The sequence below is a fragment of the Lethenteron reissneri genome, chromosome 20 (genome assembly GCF_015708825.2).
Source record: "Lethenteron reissneri isolate LAM-NWPU_2019-01 chromosome 20, ASM1570882v1, whole genome shotgun sequence".
Classification (NCBI taxonomy): Eukaryota; Metazoa; Chordata; class Hyperoartia; order Petromyzontiformes; family Petromyzontidae; genus Lethenteron; species Lethenteron reissneri.
Window position 1 is genome coordinate 8456101 of NC_083798.1, and position 18603 is coordinate 8474703.

The following is an 18603-nucleotide window of genomic DNA, read 5'->3' on the forward strand; positions in this document are numbered from 1 at the left end:
AGCGGGGTGGCTGCAGAGTGTGCGGGGCACACGGGCAGCGGTGTGGCTGCAGAGAGAGAGTAGGAGGACTCGAACGGCGTGCGGAGGGCACGCGACGGAAGAGGTGCGGGTCCGACCAGGGACATCGCGGGGTGCGAGACAAGAACCCAATAAAGGACAGACGGAGACCAACATCGCCTAAGAGTCCTTTATTACATTGGAGTCAGAAGTGAGACGGCATGTCAAAACAGCTCAGAAGAAAGAATATACCTGCACCATCTTCTGCACCATCTTCTGAAGACGACGACGATCTTTCTCCGGCAGTTGTGCTACCAATGATGGAAGGCGGGGGCGACGCATCGAGAGTGCAAGATGTTGCCGGCTCAGCAGGACCGTCTGCGTTGGTGGGTGCCGAGGAGGGATGGCGACACGTGGCGGCCCAACTTAAGTCGCTGAAGGCTGTTTTAACGCAGTTATGCGCCCTGGTGACGCCCACGACGAGTCCGGGGAGGCCAAGCGGGGAGCATCCGAGTGGGGCCTTGCCGACGCTTACAGCCCTCTCCAACACGCGGCACGAAGCCGCCATCATGGGCGTGGTCGGGGAGGAATGGCGGAAGCCGCCATTTTGCTGCCTCCACCGCGGGAAGCCGCCATCTTGGGCGTGGTCGGGGACGAACGACGGGGAGCCGCCATTTTGAACACGTTGCAGAGTGACGCCATCTTGTCGCTGCCGCAAGTATCACCATCGGCGGATGACGGCGGCATGGGGACCCGCAGCCATCGTCTAACGACTGTTAAAGAGTTCTCCATTGGCGGAGATTAGAGCGCGTTCGCCTGCCGTTTTTAAGCGGCGGTACGATCAGGAAAATGGACGGATGCTGAAGCCCTGGAGGTCTTGCCAACGCTTCTTGATGATGAGTCCGTCAGGTTTTTCCGTTCCATCAAGGTCGCAAAGAAGACGACGCTACAGGGGGTGTTTGAAGAAATGGCGGAGGCGTATGAGCGTCCGGACTATGCACATCGCAGGTTTGTGCAGCAGCAACGGGCACCTGAAGAATCGCCAGTGGCATTCCGGGGCACTGTGATGGAACTAGCTATGGCCGCGTATCCGGAGACGGAGCCTGACTTGTTGGAACCCCTGATACTGGGTAAAATGTTGGAATTATCCAGGGATTTGGGCATCCCCATGCCGGTGTGCGGCCACGATAAGTTAACGTCCCGAATGGCGGCTAAGTGCCTGGATGCCCAATTCAACCTTCGCCGTTGGAAACAGGTGACGGCTTGGATGGGGAGCCCCACCGTCGAGGGCGGTGCAACAGGGTGGGACCCGAAGAAGGCCATCTACGTTCATGACGAGAAGGGTCCTGAGGAGCTGACGGCGGCATCGACCTAGTAGCCTGCTCGAGGGGGAGCGGGGTTGCGCTCCGGGCCGCCGGTGCGGGAGCGCCAAGACAGAGGGGGTGCTGCACGGCGAGCCGACTTGGCGTGTTTCCGCTGTGGCCGTAAGGGCCACTTCGCCAGAGAATGTTAGGCTCGCATTCGGCCCCCGCCCCAGCAGGAGGCCTCGGTCACGGACGCGACGCGGCAGGACCACCCATGACAGGCAAGTCGGTACGCATCAGACACCCGGCAAGGCCTGTCATCTCATGCATCACCATCGCCATGCGGGCCGGGTGCCATTACTAACGGGGGGGCGCTTAGTGATCCGCGTCGCTCTCTGATGCAGTGGCGGAAATTGGCGCGACAGGTGGTTGCGGCCGCAACTGAGTCGTCGACCGTGCCGGGTTCTATCCAAGGGCTCGACGTACGCATTTTGGTGGACTCAGGTGCATCCGCGACTATTATCTCCGACGTGATATTCCATCTCTTGTCCATTCCGCTGGGGCGGGTGCGGCCGGTTTACGACTCTTGCATAGCGGTGAACGGGGGTAGTATGGGTATTGTGGGTCAGGTGGACGCCAGTATATCGGTTGGGGGTGTTTCGGCTTCAGGGACCGTGTTGATTTCCAGGTCCCTCGCGGTGCCCTGTTTGTTGGGGACCGATTTCTTGGCCAAGATGCCCATTCAAATAAGGGTGGATCACAATTGTATCAAATTGCAGGGGGGTCGGCAAATTTCATTCCTGCCGTCACCCTGGGGCCAGTCAGCTCCTGACCGTCAGGTGCAGGCGCTGTCCGAGGTATCGGTGGATATTCCGCCTGGCTCGCAGATGCTTATTCTGCTGCGGTATCGCAAACCGGTGCCTGGAATCGAGGGTGCGGCGGGTGTTTTGTTATCACCATCCGCTGCTATAACGGGTGGCTTGACGCTGGTCGGGGCACAGACGATTGTCCGACCGGGTCAACCTCCGTTTTTACAAGTGTTGAATGGAAGCACGGATAATGTTGTTGTACCGGCCGGAACGGTTTTGGCTCACACTACGACTGCTTTCACGAGCCATGACGATCAGGGCCGCCGGGGACTTGTAGGGGGGGTATCGGCCTCCACGTCACAGGACGATCGATGGATTGCTGAGTTGTGCCGGGAAAATGCGTCTTTGACTGGGGACCAGCGGTCCGCGCTTCGCGCGCTGTTGGGGAGGTATTCCGACGTCTTTAGTGCGGACGATTTCGATTTGGGTCGCACCTCCTTGCTTTCCCACCACATTGATACGGGTGATGCCGCTCCGATTCGGATGAACCCGCATCGGTTGAGTCCGCCGGAGCGGGATCACATTCGTGGCGCAGTCGAGAAGATGCTGGCCGCTGACATGATTTCCCCGTCCAACAGTCCGTGGAGCGCGCCGGTGGTCCTTGTGAAAAAAAAGGATGGGAAGTTGCGGTTTTGTGTTGATTTTCGCAAATTAAATAAGGTGTTGGTTGCGGACGCATACCCCCTGCCGCGTATGGATGATTCCCTCGATGCCTTGTCTGGGGCGAATTTTTTTCCTACTCTTGATCTCTCATTGGGATTCTGGCAACTTCCCCTGGACGAATCCTCGAGGGAAAAGACGGCTTTCCGAACGCCGCAGGGATTGTTTTAGTTTAATTGTCTTCCCATGGGCTTGAACGCCGCCCCCGCGACATTCCAGCGGTTGATGGAGCTCGTATTAACGTTTCTGCAGTGGGAGACGTGCTTGATATACTTAGACGATGTTATCGTCTTCAGCCGCACGTTTGAGGAACATCTGCGGAGGTTGGACGTGGTGTTTGCCAGAATGCGTTCCGCCAATTTGAAATTTAAGCCAAAAAAGTGTCACCTGTTGCAACGATCCGTGCGCTATTTGGGCCACATTGTCAGTTCGGAAGGGGTCGCCACGGACCCGGAGAAGACGGCGTGCATCCGTAACTGGCCGACTCCGGCCTCAGTGGGGGACATGCGTCGGTTCGTTGGGTTCGCTTCATATTACCGCAGGTTCGTTCCCAACTTTGCCACGATCGCTAGGCCGTTGCACCACCTTACAGCTAAAGGCCGCAGATTCAGCTGGGGACCGACAGAAGAGGCAGCGTTTCAAGGCCTGCGCGATCGTTTGGTGTTGGCACTGACATTGGACTATCCAGATTTCACTCGACCTTTTATTCTGGATACTGACGCTAGTGACACCGGGATTGGGGCTGTTCTGTCCCAGTCTAGGGACAGCGTCGAACGGATGGTAGCTTACGGTAGCCGCGTGTTGTCTACAGTGGAGACACGTTACTGCGTTACTCGCCGCGAACTTTTGGCTATTGTACATTTTCTTCGCCAATATCGGCCGTATTTGTACGGCCGTACGTTTATTGTGCGCACGGACCATGCCCTGAGAGTTGACCAACCGTCTGGCCAATTGGCTCGATGGTTGGAAACCCTGCAGGAATTTTCGTTAGAAATTCAGTATCGGAAGGGGTCACGTCACGCGAATGCACTCTCCAGATTGCCGCAGGGGTCCCCTTGCGCTTGCGCTTCGGGCACGAATAGGTGTACGCAGATTCCGCAACCCCCTCGGCCTGTTGTGTCCGCTGTCGAAGTGCCCGAGGCTCCCGTATGCCCGGGACCGGCTGATGGGGTTTTGAACCTGCTGCGTTTGGTATGGATTCGCGAGCAATTGCTCGATGAGTCGCTGGGGGCCTTGCGGGGTCGGGCTGCGAAGGGGACAGGGGGACCGCTGTCCGGTGGGACACCGGGAGCTGCTCTTCGGGATGGGTTGCTAATGTGGAGGGAAGGGTTGCACGATCGCTGGCGTCTGGTGGTGCCGTCGTCATTACGGTACGAGTTGGTTCGGACTCTGCACTCCGAGACGTTGTTGCATCTCGGGGTGCAGAAAACCTTGTTGACGTTGCAGCGGGGGACTACTTCTGGCACGGCATGACGACTGATGTCGTCGGGCACATTCGGGCGTGTCCCAACTGTGCCCGGCGGAAGCCGCCTAAACACCCATATGTGCCGCCAGTGCAGTCCATACAGGTGTCTCGGATTAACGAGTTGGTGGCGTTGGATATTTTGTGGCCCTTCCCGCCGTCCACTCGGGGGAATACATTTTTGCTGGTCGGGGTGGAATATCTTTCCCGCTGGGCGATGGCTTGGCCCTTACCCGACCAGTCGGCGGCGTCTATCACGGACGCGTTCGTGTTCGGATACGTAATGGACAAAGGGGCGCCGGAAAGGTTGCTCACAGACCAAGGGCGAAATTTTTCTTCTAAATTATTGGCTGAGGTGTGTGCTGCACTGGGGACCAAGAAGGTTCGGACGTCTCCCTACCACCCGCAAACGGATGGGATGGTGGAACGGTTTAATCGGACTCTGTCGGCCATGCTCTGTCACACGGTTAGCGAAAAGCAGGCTGATTGGGATTTTCATATTCCTGGGGTGCTCTCTGCATACAGGATGACGCCTCATGCATCGACGGGGTACTCACCCTTTTTTGTAATGTACGGCCGCGAGAATGTGCCGCCGGTGGACGTGCAGCTGGGTACGGGGGCGAGGGGTCCTGTTAAGCCTCTCCTGGAGTACATTCAGGATGCTGTTCGTCGCGTGGCAGAGGCACGGAAGGGGGCCCGACTGGCTACGGCCAACACCCAGGCCGGGAACGAACGTTGCGCTCGGCGCTCGGATGGGGAATCCCCCTGGCGAGGGGGGGGCATGGCCTGGCTGCACTGCCCGCAGGTGCGGGTGGGGACCTCCGCTAAGTTGCACAAACCATGGCAGGGGCCGGTTGTGCTCATTGAGGTTCCTAGTCCGCAGTCCGCACGTGTTCGTTTCGGATCGCGGCGCTGGTACGTCCATACGTCTCGATTGAAACCCTACGTGGCCCCACGGACGGATGCGTCATCTCCTAATGTTGCCTTGCCGGTGTCTGTTGCATCCGACGCGCCACTGACTTTGCCTGTTCAACCTGCAAGCGCGCCTGTCGTGCCTTCTACAGACAGACCGGTCGCGACACAGACGGATACAGTGATTCCTGCTCCGGGTGGGCCTACCACGGCGACGGGGACACTTGACCCCGCTGCCCTTACAACCCCGCCACGGACGCATTTGCAGGAGACCCCGGCGACGGGTCTCTCTGGGGAACGGGACTTTAGAATTGACAGGCCTCCAACAGCGGTGGGTGGTTCCGATCCCGCCGCTCCTAAAACCCTGTCGCGGTCGCGGTCTGTGCGGGGGCCGCCCCCCGTTCGGGACAGGCCGGCGACCCGCACGCATTCCAAGTCCCTTTCCTTTCGTTAATTGTTATTGTTGTTGTTATTGTTATAATCTCCGTTTGTCTTGTGATGCTGATTGCTGTATTGTTGCTCGCATTATTTTGTTCTGTTGCAGCCGGGGACGGCTGGGTTTTTCATTAGGGGGGGGGGTCATGTAATGCGAGCAAGGACAGGGTGGGCGCTGCCTCCGCACCACTCACGCGGGCCGGAGTATTAGGGGAGGTGGAGCCTGGTCGTCGGGGTAAGTGGGGGCGGAGTCAGGGTCACGTGAGGAGGAGGAGGAGGAGTCAGGGTCACGTGAGGAGAAGGATATAGGGTGAGAATCGGAAGGGGATCGGGAGTCGAGAGAGAGTAAAGATAGAAGAAGCCACGCGGGGTGCTGGCGAGGGGTGGCACGAATTGCCACGTGGTCGGAGTCACGGCACCGTCGTCCAGCGGTGTACGTGGAGCAGCGGAGTGGCTGCAGAGTGTGCGGGAGCACACGGAGCAGGAGAGTGGCTGCAGAGTGTGCGGGGCACACAGAGCAGCGGAGTGGCTGCAGAGTGTGCGGAGTTACACGGAGCAGCGGGGTGGCTGCAGAGTGTGCGGGGCACACAGGCAGCGATGTGGCTGCAGAGAGAGAGCGGAGGACTCGAACGGCGTGTGGAGGGCACGCGACGGAAGAGGTGCGGGTCCGACCGGGGACATTGCGGGGTGCGAGACAAGAACTCAATAAAGGACAGACGGAGACCAACATCGCCTAAGAGTCCTTTATTACAGAGGTATTATTATGCACTCCGCATGCTGTCAGCCGGTAGTATCCCACACGTGCCAATAGGGGGCGGTAGTGTGACTGAGCCCAGTGTCAAGGGACTATGGCCCAAGGGGCCAACGGTAACCCCTATGGGATAAGGATCCTGAGATGCAGACCCCAGACCCCGGGAGGGGGGGGGGATGACGTCACCCTCCCAGGACCTGGTGGAAGGTTCTGGAAGGAAGGCGTGGCTGGGGCGGAGCAAGCCACAGACTTGTATAAATGCCGGACCTCTGAACGGTCAAGGAGTCGTCGTTCACCTGAAGATCAAGAGCCTCCTGAAGAGAAGAGCCCAATGGACAGAGCCGTACCCCTGGCAAGGGTCGGCTCTAAGCTATACCAGTGAAGACTGAAGAGAAGTGCCCACGTGCAGAGCCGTACCCTTGGTAAGGGTCGGCTCCAGCTTATACACCATTGAAGACCAAGCTTCACTCAAGAAGGGTTAGAATAGCCAGTGAGAGGCGTATCGGGTGTAAGGGGCCGTTACCCCTTTGTGTTAGGGATTATTTGTTAATAAAAATACGTGTTGCCTCAAAAGGCGACTCTACTGTAATTATTGACCAACTACATGTTTAATAAAGAAGGCAGCAAATTCAGGGTAAATCGGAGCAAAATAAAATTCACGTACAACAATGTCACTCAACGAAATAAAATTATTGTTTCATGGACATAACTGGACAATATCACTAAATAAGTGAGTCGAGAGAAATTCCTGAAAGCAGTTTGGAATCAAATTTATGAAAAAAGGGTAACAAGAGCAGGATGTTTTTGGAAAGCTGAATTTGACAATGAAAAGAAATGTACGATTATACCTTTAGACATTTTTTTCAATCGCTGCATATTACCTGCAGCTATCAAGATCAATCAATCAAAGATCAAGACGTAATTATTGTCAAAGCCGTTTATACCATCTAACCTCATCGCAAGTGCTTTAATGGAATCACTGTCTCTTGTTCTTTGCAGAAAATTTATTCTTCCACATATTACGCTAGCTTACCCAGGAAATCATCACCGAGTCTCAAGGCTCTTTTTCAGGGTGGTCCTGCCAAGTTTTCACAGTTGGGGGTGATACTGCTACGTGTAATCCCAAACGAGTATTTTGTAGAAAATGTTTCTACATTGTTATGTTTGGCCAATACCAATCGGGCAACACAGAGGAAATGCAGAACAGGGGTTGAATATTCAAACTCCACAGAGTGAGAAATCGAGCCCATGTTCTCCTTGCTGGCATGAGATTCCGACTGAACTACCCTGCCACCCTATGACATATGCGATGACGAATGACACGCGGATGTTATGACTGTCTGCGCACAGGAGAGGAAGTTTGTGCTGGGTGCGCAGACCGTGAGCGAGCGTTTGGCAGATCGCGTGAGCAGGGACATCCTGAAGCTGAAGCACGTAGTGGCCAGTATCGTCCAGACGGACGAGGGCGTGCAGGTCACCACGGTGCAGGGAGACCGGTACAAAGTAAGACGCTTCACACTTTACACTACCACACTGGAGGAGCTGTCACGGTGGCAAGATGTTAACTACCTTGCCTGGTATGCAGGAGGTCGTTGGGTCAATCCCTACTCTGATGGCTGTATATTTGGAAGTTGTATGTTCTCCCCGTGGTCATGTGGATTTTGCTCTGGGTCCTCCGGTTTTTCCCTACACATTTAGAAATATGCATTTAAAGTATTTAGCTGCTATAAATTTTCACATGATAGGCAACTTGGTTGAGCTATCATTTGTGGCCAGGTCACTTCTGAAAAAGAGCTATACAGCTCAGTGGGCCTGACCTGGTAAAATATCAAATACTGTTTAGTTTAAATCGTTTATCAGCAGCCATGGCCAATTCAATGAAAGCCTGCCAAATCTGCCACTACCTCACTCAATTTTGCAATGCATTATTTCACCCAGCACCCTTTGGAGGACGTACTAAATAGAATTGCATACAAAAATCCCTCAATCCATGGCAAGGCAGAATAATGACAAAGCAATGAAGCCATGTAACTTAAATTAGCAAACAAGGTAGCCCATTAAGGAAGCCTTCATTGTAAATTTAACTCGTAGGTTTTCATGACTAAATGTGATTCATAATTGATGTTTGGGTCAGATCCTTCTTCAGCATCATCAGCAGTTGCCATAATTGTGGCAATTATGGTTGTAACTACCAGCAAAACAACAATTGTTAAATGGTTTGAGATTGCTCTCTAATGCATCAGTCTCCAATCAAACACAAATATGTACCATACTTGATTTTTGGATCTTCTTCTAGCATATGGGAAGTATGTTTAATTCACAGTCCACGTTTAAGTCTGTGAGCCATGCGATAGCTTCGGGAGTAGCGCGACTGCTCAGTCCACCGGAGAGTGGGAGTAGGATTCATTTGTTTGCGATATGGTGGTCGATTTCTATTTAAAGCTTTCGTGACTGCAGGGATTCATCTTCTTGGTTCTTTCGGTAAAGTCACGTAGAATGGAAATAATAAAATAATAAAAATAAAACTTTATAAAATAATTCTCACTACGTTTCGGCCACATCGTAAGCAGCCGTCCTCAGGTGGAGAACAGGTCTGTCGAGAAGACAGAGTCTGAATAACACACTCCAGGCTTGGGGCGACTATTTAAGCTGGGATGGAGGGGCGAAGAGCGCCTTGACAAAAGAATTTGCATATCAAGAGGAATTTAGCATATTTATGGGAAATGCAGATATGCGATTAGTACTACTTGTGAAATGCGTAGAGGTTTGGCGGGGGGTTTAAAGTCATTATGCCCGTGCATTATGCAGGATTAACATCAAAGGGAGGGGATAGGGGTAACATTAATAAAGGGAAGGAATGTTAATAGTATGTAGCTGCAGTAATTAAACCACCACGTAAACAACTAAAGTATAAGTTACATAGTATCATCAGTATACTAAATATACTCACCAATAAGCTGAGCTACTAACAGTAAGTAATACATTACAATTCTATGTCGCAAAATATTATATTATTTTTGACAGCATTTATATTACAATTATTGAGATTGTGGATTGAGACAGTCGTTTTGGATGGATTCAGCCGTAATCTCGACCTTCGGAAGTGGTCTTCTAATACAGACAAGTCTTCTGTCAGTCTGTCACTAATAGACTTCAGGTTTGTTTCCTGAGTAGCCATTTCTATGTCGTTCCGCATAGACAAATTTGCGGGATGATGTCTTTGGTAAGTCGCTGGTGAAAATGTTAAACAAGATCGGAGTACCGATTCTTGAGGTAAGTTGTCGTTGCCATTTTTTGTATGGTTTGTGTTACTGGAAAGGTGTTCCTAGAAGTTTCAGTTGCTGAGCATCGGGTTTAGCAGATTCAGTGTTGAATGGCACTTGATGATGCACACTGCCTTGAGTAGGAGCTCATGTCTCCAGACAGTGTCATAGGCGGATGAGAGGTCTATCATGGCGGTACCGTTTTTTTTTTTCGCTGGAATCCAGCTTTGATGTAGCTGGTAAGGGAAAGGACCTGCTCACAGCAGTTTCTGGCAGGTCAAAAGCCGGCTTGTTCGACAGGCAAGTGTGGCTTAACTGTGGGCGCGATGCGTGTGAGCACCATGCGCTCCATAAATGTGTATATCCTCGATAGAAGTGAGATGGGCATGTAACTTGAGATAGCTGAAGTAAAATTTGTCGTTAACCCTAATGCACCCAACACTGTCAATTCATGACGTAGCCACGTGAACAAACGTGCCAATGTATTGCTGCTTCAGCACACCGGTGTGTTGCAATAATGGTTTCTCATCTTACTCGTGCCTCCTTTCAGTCCGGTATTTTTCCTCTGTCACTTTAACTATGCCAAGTGACACCTCAACTAAAGAAACCCAGCTCCAACCCTGAAGTCCCTGCAAACTACCACCCCATTATCAACGTATCAACCACTTCCAAACTTCATGAATGCCTCGAACTTGTCAGAATCAAAGATCCCATCACTTCATCCCCCAGTTTTTGCCCCCTGCAGTCTACCTGCCACTCAGCCCATCTCGCGAGACTACACTTATCAAGATGTTTGATGACATTTCACTCTAACTTCCCATCATGCTCCACTCAACCTTGCCGATTGTACCCCAACCTTACAGCATTGGATAAATAACCTCCTATTAAACTCCTTGTCTTGCCTCACGGCAGTTATGGAGCGTACGGTCACAGGAAGTTCCTGTTTTTTGATGCTAATGTTGGTCACGTGACCAGGAAGTGACGATGTCAGATTTCCACTGTACCACGCGGGCGTCAGCCATTACACAGATAAGTTAAGATGGCGGCACGCATCGCATCTCAGTGAGACCACAGCCGCACTTGTCCATTGTGGGAGCTTAAGAAGCATTATCTGTAAGTTGTTTATATTCCTATAATATTGGAAATGCTGTTGTAATGTTGGAATGACCGTTATAGCAATGTAAATGCCTTTATGGTGCCGTTAAGTTGTTGTAGTAAATACGAGGCCTAGTTTGTAACGAAGCCTGTGACTTTCCTTATTGTGGATGTTACTTGTGATTTAGTAGGTCGAGTCAGACTTGTGCCTATGTTGCGATCCTGAGAGTAAAGATGACGAAGTATCTCATCCACAGTTTAGTGTTAAGTGTAATGCTGTACATTTGGGGTGCAGTGGGATGAATACACTGTGTCTGTATGCAACGCACCAGCTTGTGCCTTTGTCTAGTTGTTCAGGGGTAACGTGGGGGCCTGGTCCTTCCAGGATCTATTGTTATCTGAGACAATGTTCTGATGCTGTGGTGTTCATTGTGTGGGTGTTTCCGAATTATAACAGATGCTGTATCTGTGTTTTCTCACCAGTTTTACCTGTTACAATCAATAAATGACGATCGGAGTTGGACGGTCATCCTGGCTTCGAGGGTTTATTGAACACATGGTTGTCTACTCGACTAGCGGTGCAACGCAGCGCACAGCGAGGCCGAGATAGTAAAAAGATATTCTTCCTGAAGCTCCCAACCAGTGCTGCAGCCAGCTCTCTGCAGCCAAGTAAAAAGATAGTCTTCTTGAAGCTTCCAACCAGCCCTGCAGCCAGCTCTCAAGCAGTCAGCCTGCAGCAAGAAAAGAGCTCTCAAGCAGTCAGCCTGCAGCAAGCAACCAGCTCTCAAGCAGTCAGCCTGCAGCAAGCAACCAGCTCTCAAGCAGTCAGCCTGCAGCAAGCAACCAGCTCTCAAGCAGTCAGCCTGCAGCAAGCAACCAGCTCTCAAGCAGTCAGCCTGCAGCAAGCAAGGAACTCTGCAACGAGTCTACATTAAAATCGTGTTGCAAGCATCACAGCATGGACAGCCACAGTTCAGCAGGGAGAGATGCTGAAGAAGATGATTTAAGCAATCCAGGACCTCCCATCCTGCCTCAAGAGGACCAAGGGAGTTCAAGGCCCCAGAGGGAGGTCAGGTTGACGCAACGGGCCTTGGAAAGCTATGAGGCTGAGAAACAGGACCTGGATGCCAGGATACAACGGGCATGGAACCGGGTTGAAGCAGATTTATCTGAAGCTTCAAATGCCTCAGACACAGTGGCCTCAATTCAGCGGGCCATCCAGCGAGTGAATGTGAGCAGCTCAAGCTACAAGCTCCTGGCAAATAGATACATCTCCCTCCTGATGAAGGTGAAAACAGATGAGGGCATTGAGGGAGTGCGCAGACAAGAGCACTTCCTCGAACTGCTCGATGATAATGTGCAGGCAGTGATACAAGATGCAATGGACCGTGTGGAGGGCTTAAGAGAGACACGATCTCAGCACTCTGTCTCATCCAGGTCCACCACAAGATCTAAAGCCTCAGCACACTCACATATATCATCTACTGGTATGGCAGCAGCTCAGGCACGCGCCGCAGCAGAAGCAGCAAACGCCCGTATTGCCTACATGGCCGAAGAGGAAGCCATGCTAATTGAAAGGGCTCGTATACAAGAAGAAGCAAGCATAGCAACTGCTGCCGCACGAGAGCAAGAGAGTATATTAGAGGCTACTGCCACATGGAAGAAAATTGAGCTAGATGCTAAGTTAAGCACCCTACAACTCAAAAGGGAAGCAGCTGCTGCAATGGCCCAGGCAGAGGTGCTCGAGGCAGCAGCCAACCTGGATAAGGAAGAGAATTGGAGTGAGTTTGGCACTCAGATACCTGTCAAGGACCGTGATCAACTCACCAGAAAAAATATTTTGGACTGGTCTGAACAATGCATCAATGCTCCTCCACCAAACGTTACTGAACAAAGGGTGGACGTTCAGGCATCGCCATCTCCACACCGAATGAACATGAATGCTGTCTACAGGAATGTTGGAAATGCATATCCTGCCCTGGCAGTTAGTCGCCAACTCAGCGTCGCGCACGTGGGGTCAGACGTGGATGCACCAAGTCAGACCCACATTCCAGACAGTCACATAAGGGGATACAACCAACGTGATCGAAACCCTTTGGGCCCACAGTCCAACGCCATCGCAAATGACGGCATGCTCGGCAATACAGCCAATAATGCCGCCTCACAAGCGCCAGTATGGACACACCCTGGATCAGCAGGACTAGGAGACTTTGCTAGGTACCTGGCTCACCGCGAACTAATCAACACAGGACTCGTTAAGTTTGATGACCACTCTGAGAACTATCGAGCCTGGAGATCTACCTTCAGGAATGCAATCCGAAATGCAGACATCTCTGCAAGTGAAGAACTCGACCTGTTGGTGAAATGGTTAGGAAATGAGTCTGCAGAGTACGCAAAGAAGATCCGGTCAGCAAACATTGACGACCCCGCCTCAAGCCTGCATGCGGTTTGGGAGGCTCGAGGAGTGCTATGGAAGCCCAGAAACCATTGAGAAGGCTCTCTTCAAGAAGTTGCAGAACTTTCCAAAAATCTCTGGTCGAGACAATAAAAGGTTACGGGAGCTTGGAGATCTTTTGATGGAGCTTGAATCAGCCCAGGCTGATCCCTACTTACCAGGTCTCATTTTCTTGAATACCTACCATGGCGTGAACCCCATCGTAGAGAAATTGCCATTTGACGTGCAGGAAAAATGGAGAACAGCGGGTTCAAGATACAAGTCAGAGCATCAGGTTGCATTCCCCCCATTCTCTTTTTTCTCAAAGTTTATCCGCAACCTGGCTAAGACTAGAAATGACCCGAGTTTCATGTTTGGCACCACGGGGATTTCCAGTCCAGATCTCCCAAAAATGGAAAGGACAACGGCGAAACGAGGAACAGCGAGAGTGCCAATTTCCGTACACAAGACTGAGGTCTCTCCTACGACATTCGCAAACTCTGTCCAGGCAACCACCACAAAGAAAAAGATAGAGGATCCAGAGAAGCAATGCCCATTGCATGATAAACCTCACTCCCTCCAGAAATGCCGTGAGTTCAGGAGGAAGCCATTGGAAGAGCGGAAGAACATGTTGAAAGAATTTGGAGTGTGCTTCAAATGCTGTGCTTCTACAAACCACCTTGCAAGGAATTGCAAGGCAGATATCAAGTGCGAGGAATGTGGCAGCGACAAACACGCAACTGCTCTGCACACATTTTACTCGAAACCCAGTAGCACTAAGGCTTCCGATCCCGAAGCAGAGCACGGCGGGGAGCAAGGCGAGACCACCGCACTCACTTCGTCAATCACAACCAAATGCACAGAAGTCTGTGGAGAAGGCTTCAAAGGAAGATCTTGCTCAAAGATATGCCTCGTCCGAGTCTATCCCAAAGGACATCCTGAAAGGGCAGTAAGGATGTACGCCATAATGGACGACCAGAGCAACAGGTCTTTGGCAAGGTCAGAGTTCTTTGATCAGCTAAGTGTAGGTGGGAATTCCTTTCCATACACGCTCAGAACATGCTCAGGATTGATGGAGACAGCGGGAAGAAGAGCGAGCGGCCTCATGGTGGAAACCATAGATAGCACCATGAAGCTAGCCCTTCCTACGGTGACAGAGTGCAACGAGATACCGGACGACAGGAGTGAGATTCCCACGCCCGAAGTTGCACGTCACCACCCACACCTGAAACCCATAGCAGAGTTCATCCCGCCATTGGATCACGCGGCACAGATTTTACTTCTGCTCGGCAGGGACATGCTGAGAGTCCACAAGGTTCGTAACCAACGCAATGGACCTCACGACGCTCCCTATGCCCAGAGACTCGACCTAGGATGGGTCATCGTCGGTGACGTTTGTCTGAAGGGAATACACAAACCAGACCACATTAGCACATTCAGAACGAGTGTGCTCACGAATGGACGCACGTCGCTCTTCAAACCGTGCCCCAACCACTTCACGCTGAAAGAGAAACTCGGCGAGAGAAGTCAAGGCTGTACCGTGCAGACTTACGAAGAAACCACCATGACTTCGCTTGTACATCCACCGTCTTCACTGGAGTTTGTTCCTCCACGTTTCTCCAAGCCAGTCCTGACTGACGGGAAGAAGACTAAGACGAAGCCGCTGCTCGTCGCTCTACTGGTGGTCGTGGCGGTGGTTGCTGCGGCCGTGGCCTCTCCGTTCCTAGACCCGGAGCTGTCGTCCGAGTGGGAATCCTGGAAGAAGTTCCACGGCAAGGCCCCACAACCAGAACATACCATCCCAAGGCTCGAGCTGTGTGGAGCTGTTCTTGCTACAGAGGTGGCGGAACTGATCTTAGACGAATTTGACGTCAAACTGGACGCGGTCAAGTTCTACACGAACAGTAAGATCGTACTAGGCTACATAAACAACCAAACCAGAAGGTTCTACACCTACATCAGCAACCGGGTGGAGCGCATCAGGAGATCGACGCAGCCGGAGCAATGGAATTACGTTCCAACTGACCAGAATCCAGCAGATCTCGCAACTAGGTCCGTCCCTGCATCTCTGCTGAATCAAACCATCTGGCTGACGGGTCCAGCGTTCCTGTTACGACATGACGGTGGCCCATGTACTACAAAGGAGACCTTTGGACTCATAGAGCCCGAGTCCGACAAGGAGATTCGTCCTCTAGTGACAACTTTCGTAACAAATGTGCGACCAAGAAGTCCACTGAGTCCACACCATTTTGAACATTTCTCGAAATGGACGACGCTCGTGCGAGCGATAGCACATTTAACGCATATCGCAGACTGCTTTCATCGCCCAATGAGAGGCACCACTGGTAGCTGCAATGGATGGCATTACTGCACAGTGCCACGCACTGAAGACGAGCTTTCCAGAGCAAGGAAATCAATCTTCCGCTGTGTGCAACAGGCAGCTTATGCAAGTGAGATCAAGGCCATTAACAAGGGAGAAGACCTTCCTAGGGTCAGCACCCTCAGGAAGCTAAACCCCGGGATGGACAAAGACGACTTGCTCAGGATCGGTGGTCGGCTAGGGAATGCAGAATTAGATGAGAATGAACGAAACCCCCTCATAATCCCAAGCCAGAGCCACATCGCAATCTTACTCGTGCGCCACTACCACGAGAAGGTCAAGCACCAAGGTCGGCACTTCACAGAAGGAGCAATCCGATCTGCAGGGCTGTGGATCGTTGGAGCAAAGAGGTGCATCGCCAGCACAATCCACAAGTGTATCCGGTGTCGCAAGCTACGTGGAAAACAGGAAGAACAGAAAATGGCAGACCTCCCAGCCGATCGACTCAGTGTGGAACCTCCCTTCACCTCTGTAGGGATCGACGTGTTCGGACCGTGGACAGTCATCTCCCGCCGCACCAGAGGAGGGCTCGCGAACAGCAAACGTTGGGCAGTGCTGTTCACCTGTATGAGTACACGAGCAGTGCACATCGAAGTCATCGAGTCCATGGACTCTTCGAGCTTTATAAATGCACTCCGGATATTCTTCGCCATCAGAGGGCCAGCCAAGCAACTCCGTTCTGATTGTGGAACCAATTTCATAGGAGCATGTAAAGTGCTTAAGATCAATACGGAGAATGTCGAAGATTATTCTGTCAGGAAATACCTTAGTGATCAAGGCTGCACATGGATCTTCAATCCTCCCCACTCTTCGCACATGGGTGGAGCCTGGGAACGCATGATCGGGATTTCTCGACGCATTCTCGACTCCATGCTATGTGATGTCGGGTCCACACGGCTCTCTCACGAGGTCTTGACCACTCTCATGGCTGAGGTCTCAGCCATAATTAACTCAAGACCCCTGATCCCCGTCTCAACCGACCCGGAGTCACCATTCATCTTGACTCCTGCTACACTTCTTACCCAGAAGACAGATGTGCTCACAGCACCTACCGAGGAGGCCAGCACTGCAGACCTCTACAGACGTCAATGGAGACAAGTGCAGAGCTTCGCGAACACGTTCTGGCGTCGCTGGAAAAACGAGTACCTTACGACACTTTAAGTGCGCAACAAGTGGCAGTCTAATAGACCAGACATCCAAGAAGGCGACCTCGTCCTACTGAAGGACAACCAAGCCAAACGGAATGAGTGGCCAATGGGCCGCATCCTCAAGTCGATTCCAAGTGCCGATGGAAAAGTTCGAAAGGTCGAGGTTATGATTGCGAAGCAAGGTGTCGCAAGAACTTTCATCAGGCCCATAGTCGAGATAGTACTACTTCTCTCTCGCAAAGATATGGACAAATAAGTCGACCCGTTGAAGTTGTTATACACTTGTTTATGAGATAGGAAATAAATGGTGGTATCTCCTAGATACCAGACGGGGAGTGTCTTGCCTCACGGCAGTTATGGAGCGTACGGTCACAGGAAGTTCCTGTTTTTTGATGCTAATGTTGGTCACGTGACCAGGAAGTGACGATGTCAGATTTCCACTGTACCACGCGGGCATCAGCCATTACACAGATAAGTCAAGATGGCGGCACGCATCGCATCTCAGTGAGACCACAGCCGCACTTGTCCATTGTGGGAGCTTAAGAAGCATTATCTGTAAGTTGTTTATATTCCTATAATATTGGAAATGCTGTTGTAATGTTGGAATGACCGTTATAGCAATGTAAATGCCTTTATGGTGCCGTTAAGTTGTTGTAGTAAATACGAGGCCTAGTTAGTAACGAAGCCTGTGACTTTCCTTATTGTGGATGTTACTTGTGATTTAGTAGGTCGAGTCAGACTTGTGCCTATGTTGCGATCCTGAGAGTAAAGATGACGAAGTATCTCATCCACAGTTTAGTGTTAAGTGTAATGCTGTACATTTGGGGTGCAGTGGGATGAATACACTGTGTCTGTATGCAACGCACCAGCTTGTGCTTTTGTCTAGTTGTTCAGGGGTAACGTGGGGGCCTGGTCCTTCCAGGATCTATTGTTATCTGAGACAATGTTCTGATGCTGTGGTGTTCATTGTGTGGGTGTTTCCGAATTATAACAGATGCTGTATCTGTGTTTTCTCACCAGTTTTACCTGTTACAATCAATAAATGACGATCGGAGTTGGACGGTCATCCTGGCTTCGAGGGTTTATTGAACACATGGGATGTCTACTCGACTAGCGGTGCAACGCAGCACACAGCGAGGCCGAGATACTCCTAAAGACCTATAGCTCTTTTCATAGGCACCAGGCAGCTCAAAATCTACTCAGCATTAGCTCCACCATCGGTCTTTCAAATCATCTGAAAATCCTCGCAATCACCTTGAACTCCACATTCCGACTCCACAACCAAGCGTTCAACATAATAAAGGGGTATAACCACCATCGCAGGGCCTTGTGACAAATCTGCCCACTGCAAATACCAGCGTGTAGCACTTATCGGTACTCACATTGATTATTGCAACGTTATCCTTGCTCGTACTTCTGAAAAATACCTCGACAAACTACAGCGGTTTCAAAACAACCTGTCAGGTGCCGTCCTTGGCATAAGGTGCAGCCATACATTTTCCATGGCTTCACTAAAAACCTTGCACTGGATCCCCATAAAATCAAGGCTACATCACAAAATTGCTATCCTGTGTAATCAAGATTTTTTTTAAGGTCTCCTGCCATATTTCTCCACGCTTCTTACACGACTGACTAGAGTTCACCGCTGCATCCTATGGGGTACATCTAATAACCTGCTCATCGTGCCCAGAGCGCACATTGTCTTGATCGAATAGCATTTCTCCGTAGCTGTACCAGCCATTTGGAACTCTCCCCCACTGCACAGATCCAGCATCCGAGCACCGTCCACCTTTAAGCAGAAGCTCAAGGCTCTCCTGTTCAGGCTATTATACAAGGGATTTGGGAGCGGTGACTCTGCAACTCCAAGTTCTGAATGAAACAATGCGTCTGATT

The 18603-nt window shown here is 51.4% G+C and overlaps 1 protein-coding gene across 1 annotated transcript in view; it reads left to right on the forward strand.

Moving 5' to 3' along the window:
* LOC133344693 (amine oxidase [flavin-containing] B-like) overlaps positions 1-18603 on the forward strand; it is a 47962-nt gene that overhangs the window by 23331 nt on the left and 6028 nt on the right. Inside the window, exon 7 of the mRNA XM_061554756.1 lies at positions 7741-7893. Within this exon, the coding sequence (XP_061410740.1) occupies positions 7741-7893 (153 nt within the window). The remainder of the gene's footprint in view (positions 1-7740; positions 7894-18603) is intronic.